Genomic DNA, 20,559 nt, shown 5'->3' on the forward strand with positions numbered 1-20,559 from the left:
TATATATCCTCCCCAAACCGAAAGCAGGAACTCAAACAGATGCTTGTACACCCATGGACATAGCAGCACTGTTCATAATAGCCAAACGGTGGGAGCAACCCAACTGTCCATCAACAAGTGAGTGGTTAGGCAAAATGTGGTACATTCCATATGATGAGATCTTATTCAGCCTCACCAAGGAATGAAAAATTCTGACACTTGGATGAACCTTGAGCACACTATAGTAAGTGAAATAAGCCATCACAGGATAAATATTGTTTTATTCCACTTACATGAGGTACCTAGAACAGATAGATGCAGAGAGACAGAAAATGGAATATTGGTTACCAGGAACTAGGGGGAGGAGGTAATGGGGAGTTACTTTTTAATTGCTACAGAGCTTCTGTTTGGGATGATGAAAAGTTCTGGAAATACACAGTGATGATGGTTACACAATATGGTGAATGCATTTAATGCCACTGAATTGTACATTTAAAAACAGTTAAAATTGTAAAGGTTATGTTATATATCTTTTACCACAATAAAAGACAAACCAGCCCTGGTTGGTGTGGCTCAGTGAATTGAGTGCTGGCCTGCAAACCAAAGGGTCGCCAGTTTGATTCCCAGTCAGGGCACATGCCTGGGTCGTGGGCCAGGTCCCCAGTAGGGGGTGCAAGAGAGACAACACACTGATGTTTCTCTCCCTCTCTTTCTCCCTCCCTTCCCCTCACTCTAAAAATAAACAAATACAATCTTAAAAAAAAAAAAAAAGAAAGAAAAAAAAAAATCAGGGCCCTCTCATCTAAGATTCCACACTTGATATCTGCTTCAGGGAGATAAGGCATTACACAAAAGGCTTCAGATAATGAGCAGCCATTTTCTATTACAAATCTGAGGTCAAAACATTTTAATTGTATTAGTCAAGTTTCAGTTGATTAGGTAGCTTAAGATAACCCTCTAGAATTATCACTGTCCCAGGGAACTGTGGGCAACGATGGAAATATTCGCTATCTCTGCTCTCCAATACAATAGTCACTAGTCACATGGGGCTACTGAGTTCTTAAAATGTGGCTCGTGCAACCGAGGAGCTGAGTTTTAAATTTTATTTAATTTTAGTTAATTTAAATAGCTACGTGTGGCAATTGGCTGCCACATTAGCCAGCAGAGTCTAAAACCCTAAACTTAAAAACTTACAGCATGCCATACAATGATCTTATATTGCCAAAAGCCCCATTCCGTCTCCACAGTTCCAAAAAGTCAGATGATCATCTCTTGAGCTCTGGGCCATTTTTGTGGGGTGAAGCTCCTCGCAGTGGATATCAAAGAGGGGTAGAGGGCAAAAAATGGGGGTGTCTCTCTCTTCTCCTGTGTTCTCTGTGGAAAACTGCTAAGTGCACAAAGCGGGAAAAGCCTGTGAATTGGGCCCAGGACAAGACTCTGACATGCTTAAAGGAAAACGGAAAGGAACCCCCCTGGCTGTGCAGGCTCCTGAATAGGGCATCACTGTATGCTTTAAAAATTTCAATATGTAAATTAAGCTCCGAGAGGGGGAAAAAAAGCACCATTTCTGCACGGAACCTGGAGAGCAGAGCCAATGATGGGCCACTATTTACCTGGCAGTCCTGTCCCGCTAACCACGGGCACCTAAAGGTAAAAGACTGGGACTCACACATGCACAATGACTGTTCCCTGTCCCCCAGCAACAATGAACTGTTTGCTCCTGTATGTCCTCATGGTCCACTCTTCTATTTCCCTGTATGGTACTTTTCAGTGTTCGACTTAGATTACAGCAAGTTAAAGGAAGCCTATGTTCACTAGGTCACTAGCTCCTTGGAAGGCAAAAGCAGAATAGAAGTATATCCATATAAATATATTGATGTAAATGTATACTGTACACAAAACTATGATTTTTGGTGTCCATAGACATGGGTCTGGGGCCTGGCACTAGGTGTATAAACGATCGCGCTACCTCACTGGAGCGCTACCTGTGGGCAAGGCGCTACGAGGTGCTTTCCCTGTATTACCTCATAGAATCTGCCTGTCGACTCCCCCAGGAGTTTCTGTTATTATCTCCATTGTATAAGTAAAGAAACTGAGGCTAGAGTAGACAAAGAAACTCACCCATGACCCCACCGCTAGCTGGTGGTCAAGCCAGTATCCATCTGATCAGGTTAAAGTCTTAGGTGGTAAATTCTTTTAAAATGTTATTGTATTTAGAACATGTAACATGAGATCCACCCCTTAACCAAGTTTTCGGTGCACAGTAAGTACAGTCTGGTTGACCCCACGTGCGATGCTGTACAGCAGGTCTCTACAACTGTCGCATCTCGTTTAACTGAAACCTTATGCCCGTTGGTTAGTACCTTCCCATTTCCCCCTCCCCCCAGGCCTTGGCAACCACCATTCCACTCTTTGACTCTATGAATTTGACTATTATAGAGACTTCATATCAATAGAAGCACGCAGTATTTGTCTTTCTGTGACTGGCTTATTTCATAATGTCCTCAAGGTCTATCCACATTGTCACATATTGTAGAATTTCCTTCTTGTTTAAGGCTGGATCGTGTTCCATTGCAATTTGTGCAAAAGGTTAGAGAAGGAAAACACCAAGGTCACAGGAGTAAACGCCACACAGGAAGTCAAGTTAGGAGGGTTCAGGGAACTGGGCCCCACACAAGGTCCCGGGTCTCTTCATGGAGACTGGGAGGTTTTGTGAAAAGGATGCTGAGTGCTTGTCCTGCCTGTTCACAGAGGTCATGAGCAAGAGCAGAGACCTTGAGAGGAGAGATGTTTGTATGAACATAAAGGACTTCTCGCCCAGGAGGCAAGGGGTGCCCCTCCAGCCTCAGAGAGCGTGGAGCTGGGTGGCAGATCACCTCACCTTCTCTGTCCAACTCTCCTCCTGAGCTGGGGTCCACAGAGGGACTCCAAAAGGCCAGCCCCAGGCCTCCCTGATCCAAGGTGCTGGGTCCGGGCCTTGGAGGGACAGTTCTCAGCAGGAATGCCGTCACTTGACATTCTCCACAACTTGAATACAACGGGCAGAGAGAACGTCCGGGAAACCACTGGGACTCCAAAAACACAGAGCCATGGCCGTGTTCGGCCTGTCCCAACCCTCCTGGTGCGTGTGCTGGCCAAACTACTCAAGGCCCAGATGTGCCTCGGCTCTGGCACAGCTGGCTTGTTTTCGGATCAGCCTGTGAATCACATGTGTACTTATTCAAATGACTAGAGCTGTGACAGAGTCAATCCATCTTCAAAGAGGGACCAATAACCCCAGCATAGGCCCCTCACAGTAACTCCTACCCTGAGATGATAAAGAGCAATTCCTTTACGATCTAAACACCAACCAGCTCGGTCCTGGTTGATTACAGAGATTCTTCTGTGAGGGCCAAAGAAATCCTCTGCCACACGGAGAGCAAGGTTTCCCACACACACACACCACACCCCAGAGGCTCAAAGTCATGCCAGGCTGCAGGAATGCTGCCAACACCTCGGCAGCCTGGAAAGATCAGACTGAGGCCCTGAAACCTGCCAGTCCTCCGGTAACCAGGTGCATACCCAGCAAAGTAACCTGGGGAACAAATGAAAACACAGAAAGTGGCTACTCGCATTAGGACGTTCCCAAATGAAGCCACGATCCTGTCAGCGCTTTGTTTAATACTCACCCCACTTTCTGGTTTAGCTCCCTGGCGCCAAGCCCTGTGCGCCCACCACCCTGCATCGGGGGGGGGGGGGCAGCGGAAATTCGTTTCTACTCTGGCTTCACCTTCCTCAGAAGTTCCGGCCTCAAGTTTCCAAGGCAGGTTTAAGTTTACACACACGACATTCGCAGAGATCTAGAAGGCCTACTTACCTTCCAGACCTTCCTTCTGCAAGGGAGAAGCTGCAGTGTGTTGGTGCGTGAGGAAAGGTATCCAAGATCACACTCCCCAGAAGTCTGCCAATGGAACTATCTGCATTTCCCTCCTCATTTACATACACAGTGAAGTCATTGCAGCCAACGCCCTCAGGAGTTGGGGCCCACATCTCCTTCTAGGGCATTACTCACTTATAGATGAACTACCTTGGGAGAGACAACAGCATGCAGAAGCTAGGAACCAGGCTCTTCGCTCTGGTCCTATTTTTACTTGGGGGAAAACCCTACCTGGAGCTAGAGATGGGGCTGTATGCACAGGCTTTCGCTTCCATCTTTGGCTCTGCTCACCTCTCTGCTGAAAATTGCCCTCAGACATTTCTTACCATCCAAGGAGCATGCACTGAGCCAGCTATTATATGACCTACATCATGAAGGAGTGTACAGTTTGGCCAGGACAGAGGCATATAAACAAATATTTGTAAATATAATACTGATAAGTTGCAATAAAGCTGTACTGGAGCAAAGGAGGATACACTGCCTGCGGGTGGTGGCTGTGGCTGTGCCCCCACATCCCCAGCAGAATGGCTAAAATTAAAAAGACTGACAATACCAAGTGCTGACAAAGATGTGGAGGAATTGGAAGTCTAATGCAAAGTGGTATGGCCATGTAGGAGGCAGAATAATAACCCCCCAAAGATGCCCACATTCTACTCCCTGGGACCTGTGAATGTTACCTTATGTGACAAAGAGGCATTTGCAGATGTGATTATCGTAAGGCTCTTGAACTGAAGAGATTATCCAGGGTTTTCACGGTGGTCCCCGAGTAATTGCAAGGGAGGTAGGAGATTTAGAATGAGAGAGAAGAGATGTGACAATGAAAGCAAAAGTTGAAGAGAGAGCGATTGGCAGATGCTATGCTGCTGGCCTTGAAGGTGGAGGGATGGGGTCATGAGCCAGGGGTGCAGGCAGCGTGTAGCAGCCAGAGAGGGCAAGGAAACAGATTCTCCCCAAGAGGCTCCAGAAAGGCTGTGGTGACACCTTGATTTTAGGACTTCTGACTGCCAGAATTATAAAATAATAAATTCATGTTGTTATAAACCAGAAAATCTCAGGTAATTTGTTAAAACAGCAATAGGAAACTACTTCCAACTGTTTAGAAAATGGTTTGGCACTATCTGCTAAAGCTGAACACACACCTACCATAATACCCAGCCATACCACTCCTAGGCATGTCTGCAACAGAAATCCATCTGCATGGGCACCAAGGCATGTGTACAAGCGTGTTCGTAGCAGTTTTAGTCAAAAGAATAAAAAACGGAAAATAACTCAACTGTTCATGAGCAAGAGACTGGATAAAAGAAATGTAGTACAGTCACACAGTGTAATAGTACTCAGAAATAAAAAGGAATGAAAGCTTGAGATCTGTAACAACATGGGTAAGCCTACAGACAGAATGCTGAGTGAAAAACCAGACACACAGAAAAAATTTTTGATTTTAAAAAAAGTTCTGGGGATAGAGTGTGGCGTTGATTGCACAATAATGTGAAAGTACTTAATGCCACTGAACTGAACTCTTGAAAATGGCTCAAGTGATAGATTTCATGTTATGTATATTTTGCCAAAATAACGATGTACATACTACTATTTTAATAAAGTCCAAAAAGAAGCAAAACTAATCCATAGTGAAGAGAGGTGAAAACAATGGTCACCTTTTGCGGGGATGCTAGGAGGAGGCATAAGGGAGTCTTCTGGGTGCTAAAAATGTTTAGTTTTTTGATCTGGGTGTTCGTTGCAAGGGTGTATATATACACATTCATTAGGCGGTATGCTTAAAATCTGTGAACTTTCATTTCCAAATGCCAACGCCAAGTTTATTTGCCCACGATTTGATTTACCTGCATTAGTGTTATCAACACTGTAATGGAAATGGAAGAGAGAAGGGAAAAGCCACCCAAAGTGGTTGCGTGTTGGGGAAGGCTTTAGGGAAGAGGTGAGGTGTGAGCCAAGTACTGAAGGATGAACGTGGCAGACACAGAGAGGAAGGGAACTCTGGGCAGAGCAAAGGGTACACACGTGGGCAGTGAGATGCAAGCACGTACATAGTGTGCCAGATACTACCAGCTGGGGGTGATCACTGGCCAGAGAGGCGGGGCTGGAAGGGTAAGCGGGGATCCCCATCGGCCGTTTAGACTGTGCTCAAACTAGGTAGACATCAGAGGAGGTTAAGCCAGAGAGTGACATGATGGATCCATGACAGAGAGGGTGACATCTGGACAGAGGGACAGAGACCCCTAAGGCTATAATGGTCCGGCCTTAGACGACAGGGTCTTACCCAGGTGATCGGAATGGAGTTATGAAAAATGAAGGAGGCAAAACTCCCTGTCTTGGATATAATGGGAGGGGGGTGGGTGAGGCTGTTACATCTATTGCCTCCAAGCCTAAGTGGCTGGTGATTCCACTAACACAAAGGGTGAAGAGACTACCACCTCCCTCTGTCCCCTGGGGTGGCAGGAGAGGATCGCAGCATCTCAGAGTTGGAAAGCACCAGCCAGATTTCCTAGCGTACCATCTCACGTATAGACAAGCAAACAGGTCTTCCCACAGGCCAGCACCCGAGGCCACAGTTTGTGTGGAACAAGCTGGAACGGGAGAGCTCAAGCTTATCTACTTTAGTGAGCACGTCCTAGAAGAGGGAATATGACTCATTCAGCTGTGGTGCCCTATGCCCCCAAATGCCCTTGCCAGCCTTACCTCCCGCCACACGGTTCTGTAGCCTAGACCTGTGGTCTCAGTCCCTGCCAACCCCTCACTGGAAAAGCTCTCCCCACAGCCCACCCAAATCCTGTACAGCTAATGCTTCCATCTAATGGTTTGGTGATGCCTTGTAAGTTGATCTGGCTTCTCTTCCAACCAAGTTGTATAAGCAAAATAGAGGCAGGGACAGAAAGGGGTAGCTGACCAGGGGCAGCCCAGGCTACCAGCAGCGAAACATAACCCTCAGCTACTAGGTTCCACCACGACCCTACAGGCCTGGCGGGAACCACAGGAGCTAACTGCCGGTTCCGTTATCAGTGGCATGTGCACATCTGTGCGTAGCTGAGTGACAAGTGCCAATACCAGAGCTTGCAGAGGAGAAACCAAGAACAGATGGATTTGAAGTGACTTTTTTGAGGCCTGAAACTCAATCCTCATTTTTTGTTGCTAATCTGGCAAGGCTAAGTCAACACCTAGTTGACTGTACAGTCTAATTCAGGAGCCACTACTGGATGTAGCTATTTAAATTTAAATTATTTAAAATCAGATACAATTCAAAAATCAGTTCTTCAGTGCTCAATAGCCACGTATAGCTGGTGGTTACCATATGGAACAGACACAGAACATTTCCATCCTCACAGAAAGTTCTACTGGACAGGGCTGTACCTCATGTGTGGTATCTCCTTGAATTGGCCTGAGCATAACACGCACTCGCTCTGAAATCAACTTTACATGCCAAAGTAGTGAGAATTCTGTCAATTTTTAACTAATATAAAATTGTGAACCACAAAGGACAGTCGACACTCCTCAGTAGAAAGGCACTGAAGTCTTCTTGAGTCCCTCAGTGGAAACTGAGAGAAAGTAAAAAGACAACTAAGAGAAAGGAAAGCTGAACAGAGTAGAGCGAAACAGTCCATGCTCTTCTCTTGACTGTTCTGCTATCAAAAGAGTTAATCTCATCCCAGAAGACTGGCAATATGTGAAAATTAATGGACCATTAATAAGAAGCAATTATTCTTTAGAAATAATTTGTGACTGATGAAAACAAAATCAAGTCAAGTGGAAATCAGGGCGGCTGAGGAGGGAAACAAGGAGAGCAGGAACATGTTTTGCAGTAAGAAAACTGCAATTACAATCAGTAATTTTTTCAGGAGAGCTTTTAGTCTGAAGATGTAACTAAAACTGCTTACATAATATTGGTTACCTAGCTAATAAAGATGATCACTGTTAAATTGTGTTCATGACCCACAACTCCACTGGGGGAAGAAAAAAAAGTCACACAAGTGCAAGGAAAGCTTCCGCTGAAGGCTGTCACAATATTTCACCACCAACTGTCACTCCTGACTGGTGCTCGAGAGAACTGGACACACAGTTATGAGGGAAAGAGGAAAACCTGCTACGAGATGGCACTACCCCCAGCCACAAGGACTGTGGAATGCTGAAAATACATGCCTACGTGCTAAGAAAGGAGAACATACAGGAATGGTGTGAGGGGTGGGGAGGGATGTGTAAAAAATAAGCACAGCAGGAGAATCCTGTTTTGCCCAGTACACAATTTGGACAGTTATTTCAAGTGAAGGGCAGGTATTAAAATTGTTTTGAAACAGGGGCACAGAGCCCTGCTTAATGAAGGCCTTTAAGTGCCTGGCGGAAGACTGGAGCTGCAGGAGCCTTTCCTGCTCTGTGTCTCCGGTATTCATTTATGCCCTCCTTCTGCGTCCACAAAATATAGCAGAAATAAATATGAAAAGTGAATGAGGAGAAAAACAATAGTAGGCATGCAAAAATGGAGCCAAGGAGGAAATTAATCTAATATATCTACCATAGCAACTGGGGTTCCTCACTGGTTGACTTGCTAAACCAACCCTTAACTCTTCTTTTATCCTTTTTATTTTTCACCCACAGTTTACATTCAACAGTATTCTACATGAGTTTCAGATGAATAGCAAAGTGGCCAGAAAATCACACACCCTACAAAGTGGTCCCCTCCACTGCCCCAAGCTCCCACCTGCCCCCAAATCCTGTTATCTTGACACTACTGACTATATTCTCCATGTTGCAATCGGCATCTCTGGGGCTATTCTGCAACTACCAATCTGTACTTCCTAATCCCTTCACCTATTTCACCCAGTCCTCCCTCTCCTCTCCCCTCTGACAGCTGTCAGTCTGCTCTCTGTATGGGTCTGTTTCTGTTTTGTTATTTTGTTTTGTTCATTACATTCCACATATAAGTGAGATCATATGGTACTTGTCTTTTTCTGACTGGCTTATTTCACTTAGCATAATGTTCTCCAGGTCTGTCCATGCTGTTGCAAACGTTAAGATTTCCTTCTTTCTGCTGCGTAGTATTCCATTGTGTAAATGTACCACATCTTTTTTATGCACACAGGTACTGATGGGAACTTGGGCCACTTCTGAATCTGGCTATATAGTAAAGAGTGCTGCAATGAACATAGGGGTGTGTATATTCTCTCAGATTAGTGTTTCGGGTTTCTTCGGGTATGCTCCCAGAGTTAAGGCATCTGTCCAGTCACCCAACCTGCACTAGTTGGTCACAGTCAGCGAGGGGTTTCTATGAACAGGTGCTAGGAAGGCACACCACCAGCCCTGGGGGGAAATGATCAGACCTGACCACACAGAGCCAATCTCAACCCAGCTTGGTAGACCCTGCCCAGCAGATGGGATTCTTGCTGGATCCAACACGGAACCTGCAGAGCCTGGGCCAGCTACTACCACGCTCTCCTCCTGCCTACCATCAGGCACATCCCATGCTTTCCCCGGGCACCGGCTCAACAATGACCACCAAGTCAAGCCCACCCCCTTTCCACAGCTGTCAAGTCCCCAAGACAACGATCTGTGTGAGGACCTTGCCCTCTGCCCACTCTGGAGAAAACAAAAGAAGCTTCTCCCCCTGAGGGCCTAGGGGCCCGGCCCCGATGCCTTACTGCCGGTCGGAGAGACCATTTTGTGAAAGCATCTCTCCATTTCCACCGCAGAGACCCAAGGCAGACCGACCACCACAACACGTTCTGTGCTTCATCCCACATTTGACGGCACAGTGACTGACCACTTCAATACCACCGTGCCCTCTGTGGCCATGGGGCTCGTTCTAGAGTAAGAGAACTTTCTGGCTGGGTGGCAGTGTTCCAGATCAGTGCCTCCCAATAAGCCAGCTGCTAGCCAGTTGACTACCGAGCCCTTGAAAAGTGGCTGGAAGTGTAAAATACACACTGGTTTTGGGTGACTTGCTGCAAAGACTAGAAGTAAGATATCTCATTAATAATCCTTTACATTAATTACTTGTGGAAGTAATATTTTGGATACACTGGGCTAAATAAATTATATATTAATTTTACCTGTTTGTTTTACCTTTTTAATGCTGCTATTAGAAAATTTAGGATTAGGATTACATATGTGCCTAGCGTCCTCCTGTAGTAGCCAGCACCAGCCTATACTATTATTTCATATTTTTCTTTAAATTGAATTTTCATTTTTAGTCATTCCAAAAAATATACATGAAATAACAGTTTGATGTACTAGTTGTATTTTTACAATTAAAGAATCCACAGAACTTTTAATCTAAAATGGAAGAGATAAGTTTGTCCATGTGGAACCTAAAGCCCTCGTGTACCACACTGTTTGGGAAATGCCGACCCAGGGCAGAGCTACCTTGAGTGTGGCCAGGCGCCGCGTGCCATTCTCCTCATTGTTCCTTTTCATCCACAATAAGGACATAAATTCAAAGTGTGCATTTATAAATGTTTATAGCAATCTGGTACCCACTGATATTCTGGAACCTAGTATTTAATCTAATGTAATATTTAAAAATTGGGACTTGTATTTTCCATGTCTGTTGTATTTTATTTTTCTAGTAAGTCTTTTTGCTGTATGTTACCAGGATATTGGTCAACAACAGATTGGAAATTAGAAGAAACAATAAAATGCTCCTTCACCAGTATTAGTCTGAGATACGCTGGCCTAGACTACAAGAGACAATTTTCCACGGGCCTTCCAGAGTGATGACCGAAGAGCCACAATCCTCAGTCACACCCAACGCAGTGTCCCATGACAAGAAAGAGAACTAAGGAGATCTCCCAGACCCCAACAATAAAGGCTGGCGGGGTGGGGGAGTGGGGGGGTTAATTCCTAGCAAACCAGAAATTCTGTTAAATAGAACCTCTCTTCCTGTAAGCATTTTAGTTCATCAATTTTTGCTCTAAAAAACAAGGGTCCCTATGAGCTTTGGGGAGGAAAACAACTGTGTACCAAGGAAAAGGCACACAAAACCCTCGTAAAACGTGGACTGATAGCAGCGAGCTCGATCTTGAGAGACGTGCAGGAGACATGGGCAGCGTGGCCCACGTGTGAAAGGAGTTGGTTACCATCCATTAGGGAAAGCCCAGCAGCAGAGAAGCTGAAACTACTTCACTCTGAAGTCAATCACACTTGGGTGTGAGGTCTTCCTCGCCACTTACTGTGTGCCCTTGAACCTCTTTCGATCAATGGACTTACCTTTTGCAGTAGACAATCTCCAGGAGGTTGAGATTTTTTCTCCCAGAAGGTGCTTACTACTCCTTGTATCACTAAGTGGAGTCTGTTTCCCCTCCTCTTGAATCTGGGCTGGCCTTGTGACTTACTTTGACCACAGAATGAAGCAAAAGTGATATTCCAAGACTTCCAAGTCCAGGACTTAAGAAAACTGGCAACTTCTGCTTCTTTGCTCTTGAAGTGCAGCTGCCACACCGTGGAATCCAGGACAGACTCCCTGGACTATGTGTGAGAGGCTTTTTTGGACATTTTAAGTCCATTGAGCTACCAGGTGAATGCAATACCAGGAGCCACTCAGCTGCCACCAGAGGGACAAGAAGACCGCTAACTGCTCAACTAAAGCCAACCAACCCCAGAATCCTGAGAAAAAATAAGCTTTCAGTGGTTTGTTACACAGGCATAAATAACTGAAACATCTGTAAAAGGAGCATAAAAGCAATATAAAGGGCCCTGGCCAAGTGGCTCAGTTGGTTGGAGGATCATCCCATGCACCAAAAGGTTGCAGGTTTGATTCCCTGTCAGGGCACATACCTAGGTTGTGGGTTTGAGCCCCAGTGGGGGACGTACGTGAGGCAACTGATCAATGTTTCTCTCTCACATCAAAGTTTCTCTCTCCCCCCCCTTCCTTTCTTTCTAAAAGCAATAAATATATTGTCAGGTGAAGGTTAAAATAAATAAGTAAATAAATGAATAAATAAAAATAAAAGTGTGTGCACGTGAGCAGCGGTTACTATCTGAAAAGCTAAAGTCAGACTGCCCGGGGAGGTACATCTGAGTTCGGGCAGCTTGGGTGCCCTGAGCAACAGCGCACGAGGTGACAGGGAAGGCTTTATGGGGGAAAGTCAGCCCTGGACCTAGAAATCGCAGCGTGGCGATTTCTAAACCTCTGGTGCACGAAGACCCATGGGCTTCCAGGCAACCACACCATGTGCAGACACCAGAGGCTGAAGGCCACATGGCAGGAGCCCCGTGGTCACTACTGAGGCATGCTAGACAGGTGCCTGCCAGGGTCTGGCGGCGGATGGCGAGGGGGAGTGGGGAATGACGGTTAATGGGGGCGGGCTTTCTCTGTGCGGTGATGAAAATGTGTTCAAATTGACTGTGGTGATGGCTGAACGACTGTGTGAATATACCGGGAACCATGGATCTGTGCATGTTAAGTGGCTGAAATGTGCAGTGTGTGAGCACGTTGTCTTCATAGAGCTATTATTATAGAAAGGGGGAAGGGAGGGTAAAAATGAACAGGTGAGATGACAAAGGATCAAGAAGCATTCCATAGAGTCATCTGGGGGCTATGAGATGCCAGGCTATTTGGCATCAAGATGAAAAGCCAGGACCCTGTACCCTGGGGACAGATTCTGCCATTCCGAGGTGCCGTTTGGCATGACCGCTGCCAGCTGTTCCCTCAAACATTATGTGTGTGTACAGCTCACTCAGACCTGTTTTCCTTTCACTTAAATCACAGCCTGAACTCTGCAAATCACAAAGCTTTTAAAAAGAGAACTTTCTAGGCAAAAGGAAAGCAATGCCTTCCAACAGAAAAGCAGACGAGACCTACATTCAGGAGGAGGGGATCCGGACGCTTGGCCCACCCTGCAGCCCCAGATGCCGAGCCTGCGTGCTCCACACTTAAAGGTGGTCCCCTTCTCCAAGGTGGGCAGTGAGTAAGCGCTCCAGTGCCACCGTGCCCCAAGGTCAGCCACCCTCAACCACTGCCTCTCCCTTCTGGTGTAATTTGTTCTCACGAGGCTGCAGGGTGGGGCCATGCAAAAGTTTTCCAATCCTTGAACTCCTGCCAGAGCCCACTCAGCACCAGGCAGTATCGTCGTCAGCATGATCACACCACCTGCCCTGTGAGCACTTACTATGCCGAGCGCATTACAAGTTACACCTTTTTACGTCCTCCCACCAAGGCCCACCAGGCCACGTGTCTATGTCCCCCCACAATCCCCATCCCTCGCCTGCCCAAATCAACCTGTTTTATAAGTCAATCAGTATAATTAATACAGAAGATGAGAGGCTCTCTCAAAAAATGCACCACGGCAGAATATGGGGGCATCTGAATGAGAGGAAAGCATCCTTTAATCTTGGAGAGGAAGAACAGTTAGAAATAGAAATGACAGACTTTGACAGTTGTGTCACCAGGGTGGGGACATCAGAAGAGAAACCACTGATCGTCAGGCAGACTTTCAACAGTTTGCCCTGTAGGTCCTGCCAAGTCCAAGTCCTCGGTGCTGTCACTAAACAAAGCCAGATGCCCCAAACCAAACATGACTCTATGTCTTTGCCTACTAACCTGGGGATCCTTCCTGCTGCCAAAGGGATGGATATTTTAATCCACACGCACAAATTCAACTTGCTCTTCCTGGGTCCAAGTAGTTTTAGGATTCAAGTGTTCAGGAATGGTTTTAAATGCAACTCTGAGAAAGGATGAAGAACTCTGATTTCTTGGGGACCCACCTCAGCCTTTCCTACTCAGTCCCACCCTATTCTGGGCCTGTAGGGATGCTCCTTAACTTCCAGCTTACGCCCCTACGTTCTCCTGATCTAGGGCAAGGGATGGAAAATACGCAGGCCAAGGGACAGCAGGGAGCCTCATCTTACCTCAAAGCCATTCCTCCTTACTAGGGAATAATGGGCAACTCAGTAAACTATACTGACTGGCAGAATGCCCTGGAAAGCTCAACAGGCCTCAGGAAATATGCTCTGTAATTCCATGATTTCAAACTCCCTCACCTTCCTTCACTGACACACTTCCCTAACCTGCCTCATGAGTATTTGCCAAGCACTCAACTCAACCCTGTGTGGCTGCTGCCAGCAGAATGCAATTGTCAAATATCAATGACACACCTACTACGTGCAAACACTCTGGGGAGGGGTTGGATAACCATCCAATCCAGCCTCCCTCTGCCCCAGGGGGCACCTAGGGAGGCACATATACCCTGGACCCAGTCCTTGGCACTCAAGCCAGTGATCTAATAGAGGAGACAACGGCTAAACAGCTTGAGCATGTACTATGCGTCAGGCACTGATTTGTGGGCAGTAATTCATTCATCCTCAAAGCAGTGCTATAGCTTCCTGTGTTGTTTTTCAGCTCATTTTAAAGGTGAAAAAACTGAAGCTCAGAGATGTCAACCTCCCCGAGGTGAGGCAGCAGGAAGGGGACATGTGGCACCATACCCTGGCAGTCTGGATCTCAATCTACTCAGCTCTAGCGACCGCAGTAGCTTCCAGTGGGCACCCAATGAACATCTGCTGGGAGGAACTGGGAGCTTAATGTGACACAGACTATGAAGAGTGTTTCACTGCAGGTGCCAAAGGCAGAGACAGGACCATGCGCCTTAATTTGGACTGTGAGGAGCCCAGAGGAAGTGCATCCCTGAAGAGAAAATGGGAGAGGGGTACATTTCAGGCTGAGGGGAGCACAGGACCTATGTGACACTGAGGCAGTCCCACAGCTGAGATCCAGTGAGTCTACCGGCTGGCTAAAGGTATTTAACCAGATCCAAAGGACAGGCGCTGGCTCCTCCTTCGTTACACTGTGCATATAACAGAGGCACTAAAAAGAACAGTACATCTGGTCATTTCCATGGGGGGAGGTAATTAAAAGGAAAGAAAACATCACTGGTAGATAATGGGAACACGCACCGGATTTCCATATCAGAACAACCTGTTGCTAAAGGAAACAGCCAGGTGTAGTCTTTTGTTGCCTTCCACAATCGCTCCCAGGAAAACTCCTCACTCACCAACTCATGTCCATCCCCCAATGTGCCCACATGAAATCTTTCAGAGCTTACACGTCACAGGTCTTTTTGTCTTTTCTGGCTGTCACAGGACTCAGCACAAACTCAGGAACAAAGGCTAACCCCTCAAGAAATGCAGGTTTGAATCTCACTAGGAATGATATGGCCTTGGGTGACCAAAGAATGATCAGATTCTGGTGTGGATTATAATAAAACCTCAATAATCAACACTTTTCTGAGAATGACATTATTTTTCTAAGTACGTGACCTCACAAACCCTCAAAAGAACAAACCACGGTACTACCTGGCACCAAAACTGAACACTCCAATTTTTCCACACCAACCCTAATGCACACAGAAATGTATTTAATATTTTAAACCTCTGCACATGTCTTCCAATATTTCCACTTTCAAATGAAGGAAAATGGCTTTAAGCTAATCTTAATATCAGTACAGAGTGCATTAAATGGTTCTACAATAAGGTTTCCAATTAGTCTTGGTAAGACTGCCCCCTTATTAAGTTCCTTCAAATAAATTAAAATCCCATAGATAAAATTGCAGGCCCAACCATACAGCCCCTCCCTGCCTGTAAACACTGAAATCACCTGTTGTTTAAACTCTCAACCAAATAAAAATGTGAACTTCAACAACCTCCCCTTTCTAATGTGTGATTCTTCTAGGTCCCTCTCCCCAGCAGCTGGCATTGATGGGTGAGTGGGTGGTGAGGCAAACCCAAGTTTTGCCACCCCAAAATGTGCATTTTGGGATACTGATTTAAACTGGTTATTAAGAAACAAAAGCCTCAGAAACAGCCTTTGACCCCTCCCCCTTCCTGCCTAAAGAATTCAAATGGAAAAAGCACCTTAGCGCATATGAATTAGCACCAGTGATGGACAGGAAGCAATCCAGCCAAGTGTTTCCCTTTGTGTCCTATTTTTTCTGGGTGGCTCAGGGAGAATTTGTTTAGCATATGTTGGCTCTTTCTCCAACCTGTGAATTATCCACTTCTTTGAAATCCGTGATCCCTACGCCTCTTGTCCTTTGTCTGGAGTGGCACATAAGCCTCAACTGGGGTTTCATACCTTATGACACTCACGCATACAGATCTGTAATAAACTTTGTACATTTTCTCCTGTTAATCTGTCTTTGTTAATTTGATTATTGCCCAGCTAGAGAAATTTAGAAGGTAGGAGTAAAGTTATTTTTTAACACCCCACCACAGTGCATTCTGGGTTCTTCCTTAGCAAATGCAGACTTTCTCAAGCAAAAAATGATGAAAACAGAAGTATATATTTACAGTATTTATATCATTATCCTGTGATGTTTGTTAAATTCTGCCTTAAAAATATGCATGATGAAAAATGAAATACAAACTAGGAAAGGTTTAAGCCACTTCCTCCTTCATGAATGATGCAAATAAAGGTTCAATCATACATGCCTCCCCTCAATTAAAAACATGTTTTTAGTGACTAAACAACATTTCCCTTAGGCCCTGACCAGGTAACTCGGTTAGAGTGTCCTCCTGATATGGCAAGGTTGTGGGTTGCATCTCAGTCAGGGCACATACAAGCAGCAACCAATGAATGAATAAATAGGTGGAACAACAACTCGATGTTTAGATGTCTCTCTGAAATCAATAATTTTTTTAAAAATCGGAGGTTTTGTCTTTTTTTTTAAACCTTTCCCTTGATTCCTTTCCCTTCCTTGGTACATCTTATATAAAATAATCAGATTTCACTATGCAATAGTGCTTCAAATCGTATACTTAAGATTTGTGAGCTTTGGTGGTATACATGTTATACTGCAGTAAAAGGTGTTTTAAAAATAACTCCCATTAACTTAAAAAAAAAAAAAAAGCTTTGCCAAGAAAAACAGCATGAAATCAGTTTTCGCGTTGCTTACACCCCCACACTACCTGCAACCACTTTACAGAACATTAAAAGACTGGGATATTTGCTTATCTAAAATTCTGCCAAATGTCTTCAAATCTCCTCCTGCTCCTCTCATTAGGTCTTAGCAGCTGCCACGTGAGCGGCCCGCGGCCCGCGGCCCCGCCAGACCCCCGGGGAGCGCACGCCGCGGGCGGGAGAACCCGGTCAGGGGCTCACGCTCCGCCGCCCAGGCGGCGCTCCATCCACTCGTGCCAGTGGCTCACCCACGGGTCCTGCCCCCCGGGAACACCCCAGAGAACGCAGCTGGGCCACCTTAGCAGGGAAATGAAGCCGCTTCTCGCGCGTTTCTCCAGACGCAGAGTGGGCGGGCGCGCAGGCCTGACTATCCCCCGCAGGTTGCTCAGTCTACCCCAGTGCCCCCTACACCGGCCGCTCCCGAGGAGAGCCTCCCCCCAGGCATCAAACGTGGGCCTCGGGACCCCACCTCAAACACTCTTGCCACCTACCCTTACCCACCCCCAAGCTCAACCTCTCAGGCCATCCCAGAGGAGACCCTGCCACCCGCGCCAAGAGGGGCGCGGCCCTCGGTCCAATGCCCAGCCAAACCTAGGTAGGAGGAAGGATCTTACCTCCGCGCCGCGTCCCCGCCCAAAGAGCTCCAGATCTTTGCCTGCGCGGTCCGCGGCGGGCCCGCCCCGCCCCTGGGGGCCTGAAGCCCTGGCGGCCGCTGAACCCGCGGGCCCTACCTGAAAACCGATGGTTGGGCGGCGAGGTCCGCACTGCACTTGGTTCGGCCATCTTCCCGGGGAGCGGAGAGCCCCGCGCAGTCCCTTGCGCAGTCCCGGCTCCGGCCCCGCAGCCGCCTCCGTGCTCCATCCGGACGCGCCGGCTGCCGAGGCCCACTGCCGAAGCCGCTGCGCCGCACCGTTACTGAGCCGCACGCGCCCGCACCCGCCCGCGTCCTCGCACAGCATGCGCACACGGCGTGCACGTGGGAAGTGCTCACCGGTTCTCACGCCGCGCACGCGCGCCGCGTGCACAGGCGAAGTGCACACCGGTCCTCACGCAGCAGGCCCATACCTCGTGCACTTGAATGTGCGCACTAGTTCTCACAGTGCGCGCACATACCGGGTGCACGTGCGATGTGTACACCGGTCTTAACACAGCGGGCCTACACACACGACGTGTAGACACCTCCCCATACAGTGCACACTCAAAGCATTATACACATTGGATGCAGTTTCTCACACAGCCTGTGAAGAAAGCGCGCACACACCACATGCTCACCTGGCACACATGATCTCACGCCATCCACGCTCATCCTCACATGGCTCGCATACGTTCACACACTAGGCACCCACACACACATAGCGCTGCAGCTCTGGAAACAGTTCCTAAGGCCTCAGGCAGGCGCCTCTTGGCCCAGTGCTAACGTGTGCAGACGCGGTGGACCCTCCCAACAGTTAGGTTTCAGTTCTCCAGATGCCCGGGTGGCTGGCGTTAGGTCCTCCCTCACACCCAGCCACGTGCAGGCCACCCAGGGCGGAACTCCAGCATAGCCAGCCTGGACGACCTTCCAAGGAAGGGCAGCGGCACCAGTTTGACGGACTTCCACCTTCCAACCATGCCCCCAATCCCTGGCTGATTCGGCCGCAGAGCTACTCCATGGTTTTTTTCCTGAGGCGCAAATAACACGCACTTCAGAAAGCTGTGTGGAGGACCCCTCTGGGAATAAACAGGAGAAAACTTAAACGTATAGTCTCTCAGGAGTAGGATAGGGGAATTGTGTGCGGGGTGTCTCTTTCCCCTGCACACCCTTTTACCCCTGCCATGACCATTTATCATCTTTTCAAAATGACACATATTGAAAAACATCTTTGCAGAGCCAGCTCAAGCCTCCAGGTGTTTACTCAGGTATAGCCTCTGCCAAGCGTCGCTCCATCGCAGCGGAGCCCCACGCTTAATTTGCTCTGTTGGGCCGGCCTTCGGAGGTTCCAACTCTCACACTTACGGGAGAGAGAAATACATGATTAAAAAGCCGAATTATGTTACATATAAAGGTACAAGGTTTCTTTTGGGATGATGAAAATGTTCTAGAATTAGCTAATGGTGATGGCTGACTCTGTAAGTATACTAAAAACCACTGAATTGTACATTTTAAGTTGAGAACTTTATGGTAGGTAAATTACACGATTAATAAAACAAAAACCAAAAACCAAGCCGAAACCCTCAGGAAACAAAAAGCTTGTCGAGAGTCCCTTTGTGGCACAAAAATGTGTTTGTGACACTCCCAAAGGTGTGGTGGGAGTAGGGTGCGACTGGTAAGAAAGCCAGAAGGGAAGTTTTAGACACAATTGAGCAGGTAAGCAGGCATGTGGGGCCTGGTCCCTTGGCTGTAAAGAAAACTAATTAGGTCATGCGAGCTGTTTTCCACTCCCCTCCCCCATTTTCTTTCAGATGTTATTCATTTCTAGAGATGGGAAGGGAGATAAACAACAGGTGTGGTTGCTGCTAGAGCACCCCCAACTGGGGACCTAGACAGCAACCCAGGCATGTACTTTAACTGGGAATTGAACCAGCGACACTTTGGTTGGCCAGCCAGTACTCAACCCACTGACCCACACCAGCCAAGGCTGTCCTGCTCTACCACCCCCCCTCCCTGCCCCCCCCTTTCTTACAGATGTTGGGAGTAATTCATCCAATTTTGAGCTCATGGCTTGCTGACATGTCAGAGTAGCATCCTTCTCTAGTTTTTTTTTCCTCTTTTTACTTTGTTCCACTCCATCCTCTTTCTAGTAATGGACACCTCCTGTTTAACGTATTTTTCTAGCTGTATTTTTTAAACATATTGTGAAGATATGCATGGTTTTAGTTTATATAAGTGATATCGCACAATAGTTATTTTTCCTTGCAGCTGTATGCAAATCAGAAATAGATAAGCCATTCATAGTGGTTTTTACTCTTCTGAAAATTACGTATTAAATACTCATCCATCTTTCTATTAGGCTGTCTCTCTTGATTTCCAGGAGTTTCCAGTATCTAGGTAATTCCTTGTGTTTAAAAATATTGCAAATATTTCACACTAGTCAACTTTTTCTAAGATCAGTAAATCTCCTTAATTTTTATGCCAAAAACCAACCCATTAACAAAGCTTTTTATATAGAAAAAATCTCAAATTTACAGGTTTCAAGAGTTCACAGAATATACCCTTTACTCAGATTCACCTATCACTACCTTTTTACCCCATTTATCATTTGTACTTCTATCTGTATCTCTACCTTATCAACTGTTTTGAAAGTTGCATATCAGAGTATATGCTTGGCCCTTCACTCCTAAATATTTCAGCATTTCCTAATAAGGATATTCTCTTACACAACCACATTATTGACTTCAGTAAATAGAACATGTATACAATTTTATCTAATTGGCTCTTTCTCCACTATAGAAGTATATCATTTTCTTTCCATTTATAAGTGATCTGTAGGGAGGCACTTTAAGGCCATGCAAATATCCTACTTCTTGCCCAAACTTCCCCCTAGATTCAGCCTCTATTGATAGTTCTTGCTTGATCCAATCTTTGTTACAAAATAAAATCAATTTTTCCTTTTATGGTTTATGCTTTGAGGTTTTTTTCAAAATGCAGCTATAAAAGGTCAAATTGTGCGATGTTTATTGTGACTCTTAGGCCTCAGTGGAGTTGGGAGTCAAGGGGTAAACTCAAACTGCATTATCAGGTAGTAAAGACAATAGAAGGAAGTAGAGATCAAAGAGGTCTTGTTTAGCA

General features: G+C 46.5%; 1 protein-coding gene across 4 annotated transcripts in view; it reads right to left on the reverse strand.

Moving 5' to 3' along the window:
• Window positions 1-17,654, reverse strand: part of MAP7D2 (MAP7 domain containing 2) — an 85,386-nt gene extending 67,732 nt beyond the window's left edge. For all 4 annotated transcript variants that reach the window (XM_054581201.1, XM_054581202.1, XM_054581200.1 and 1 more), the window contains exon 1: window positions 17,522-17,654. In XM_054581201.1, coding sequence (XP_054437176.1) covers window positions 17,522-17,651 — 130 coding nt within the window. In that variant the 5' untranslated portion in view covers window positions 17,652-17,654. The remainder of the gene's footprint in view (window positions 1-17,521) is intronic.
• Between the last annotated feature and the right edge of the window lie 2,905 nt (window positions 17,655-20,559).

Source organism: Pteronotus mesoamericanus, unplaced genomic scaffold (genome assembly GCF_021234165.1).
Source record: "Pteronotus mesoamericanus isolate MK-2021 breed Mesoamerican mustached bat unplaced genomic scaffold, CSHL_Meso_final contig_65, whole genome shotgun sequence".
NCBI classification, from domain to species: domain Eukaryota; kingdom Metazoa; phylum Chordata; class Mammalia; order Chiroptera; family Mormoopidae; genus Pteronotus; species Pteronotus mesoamericanus.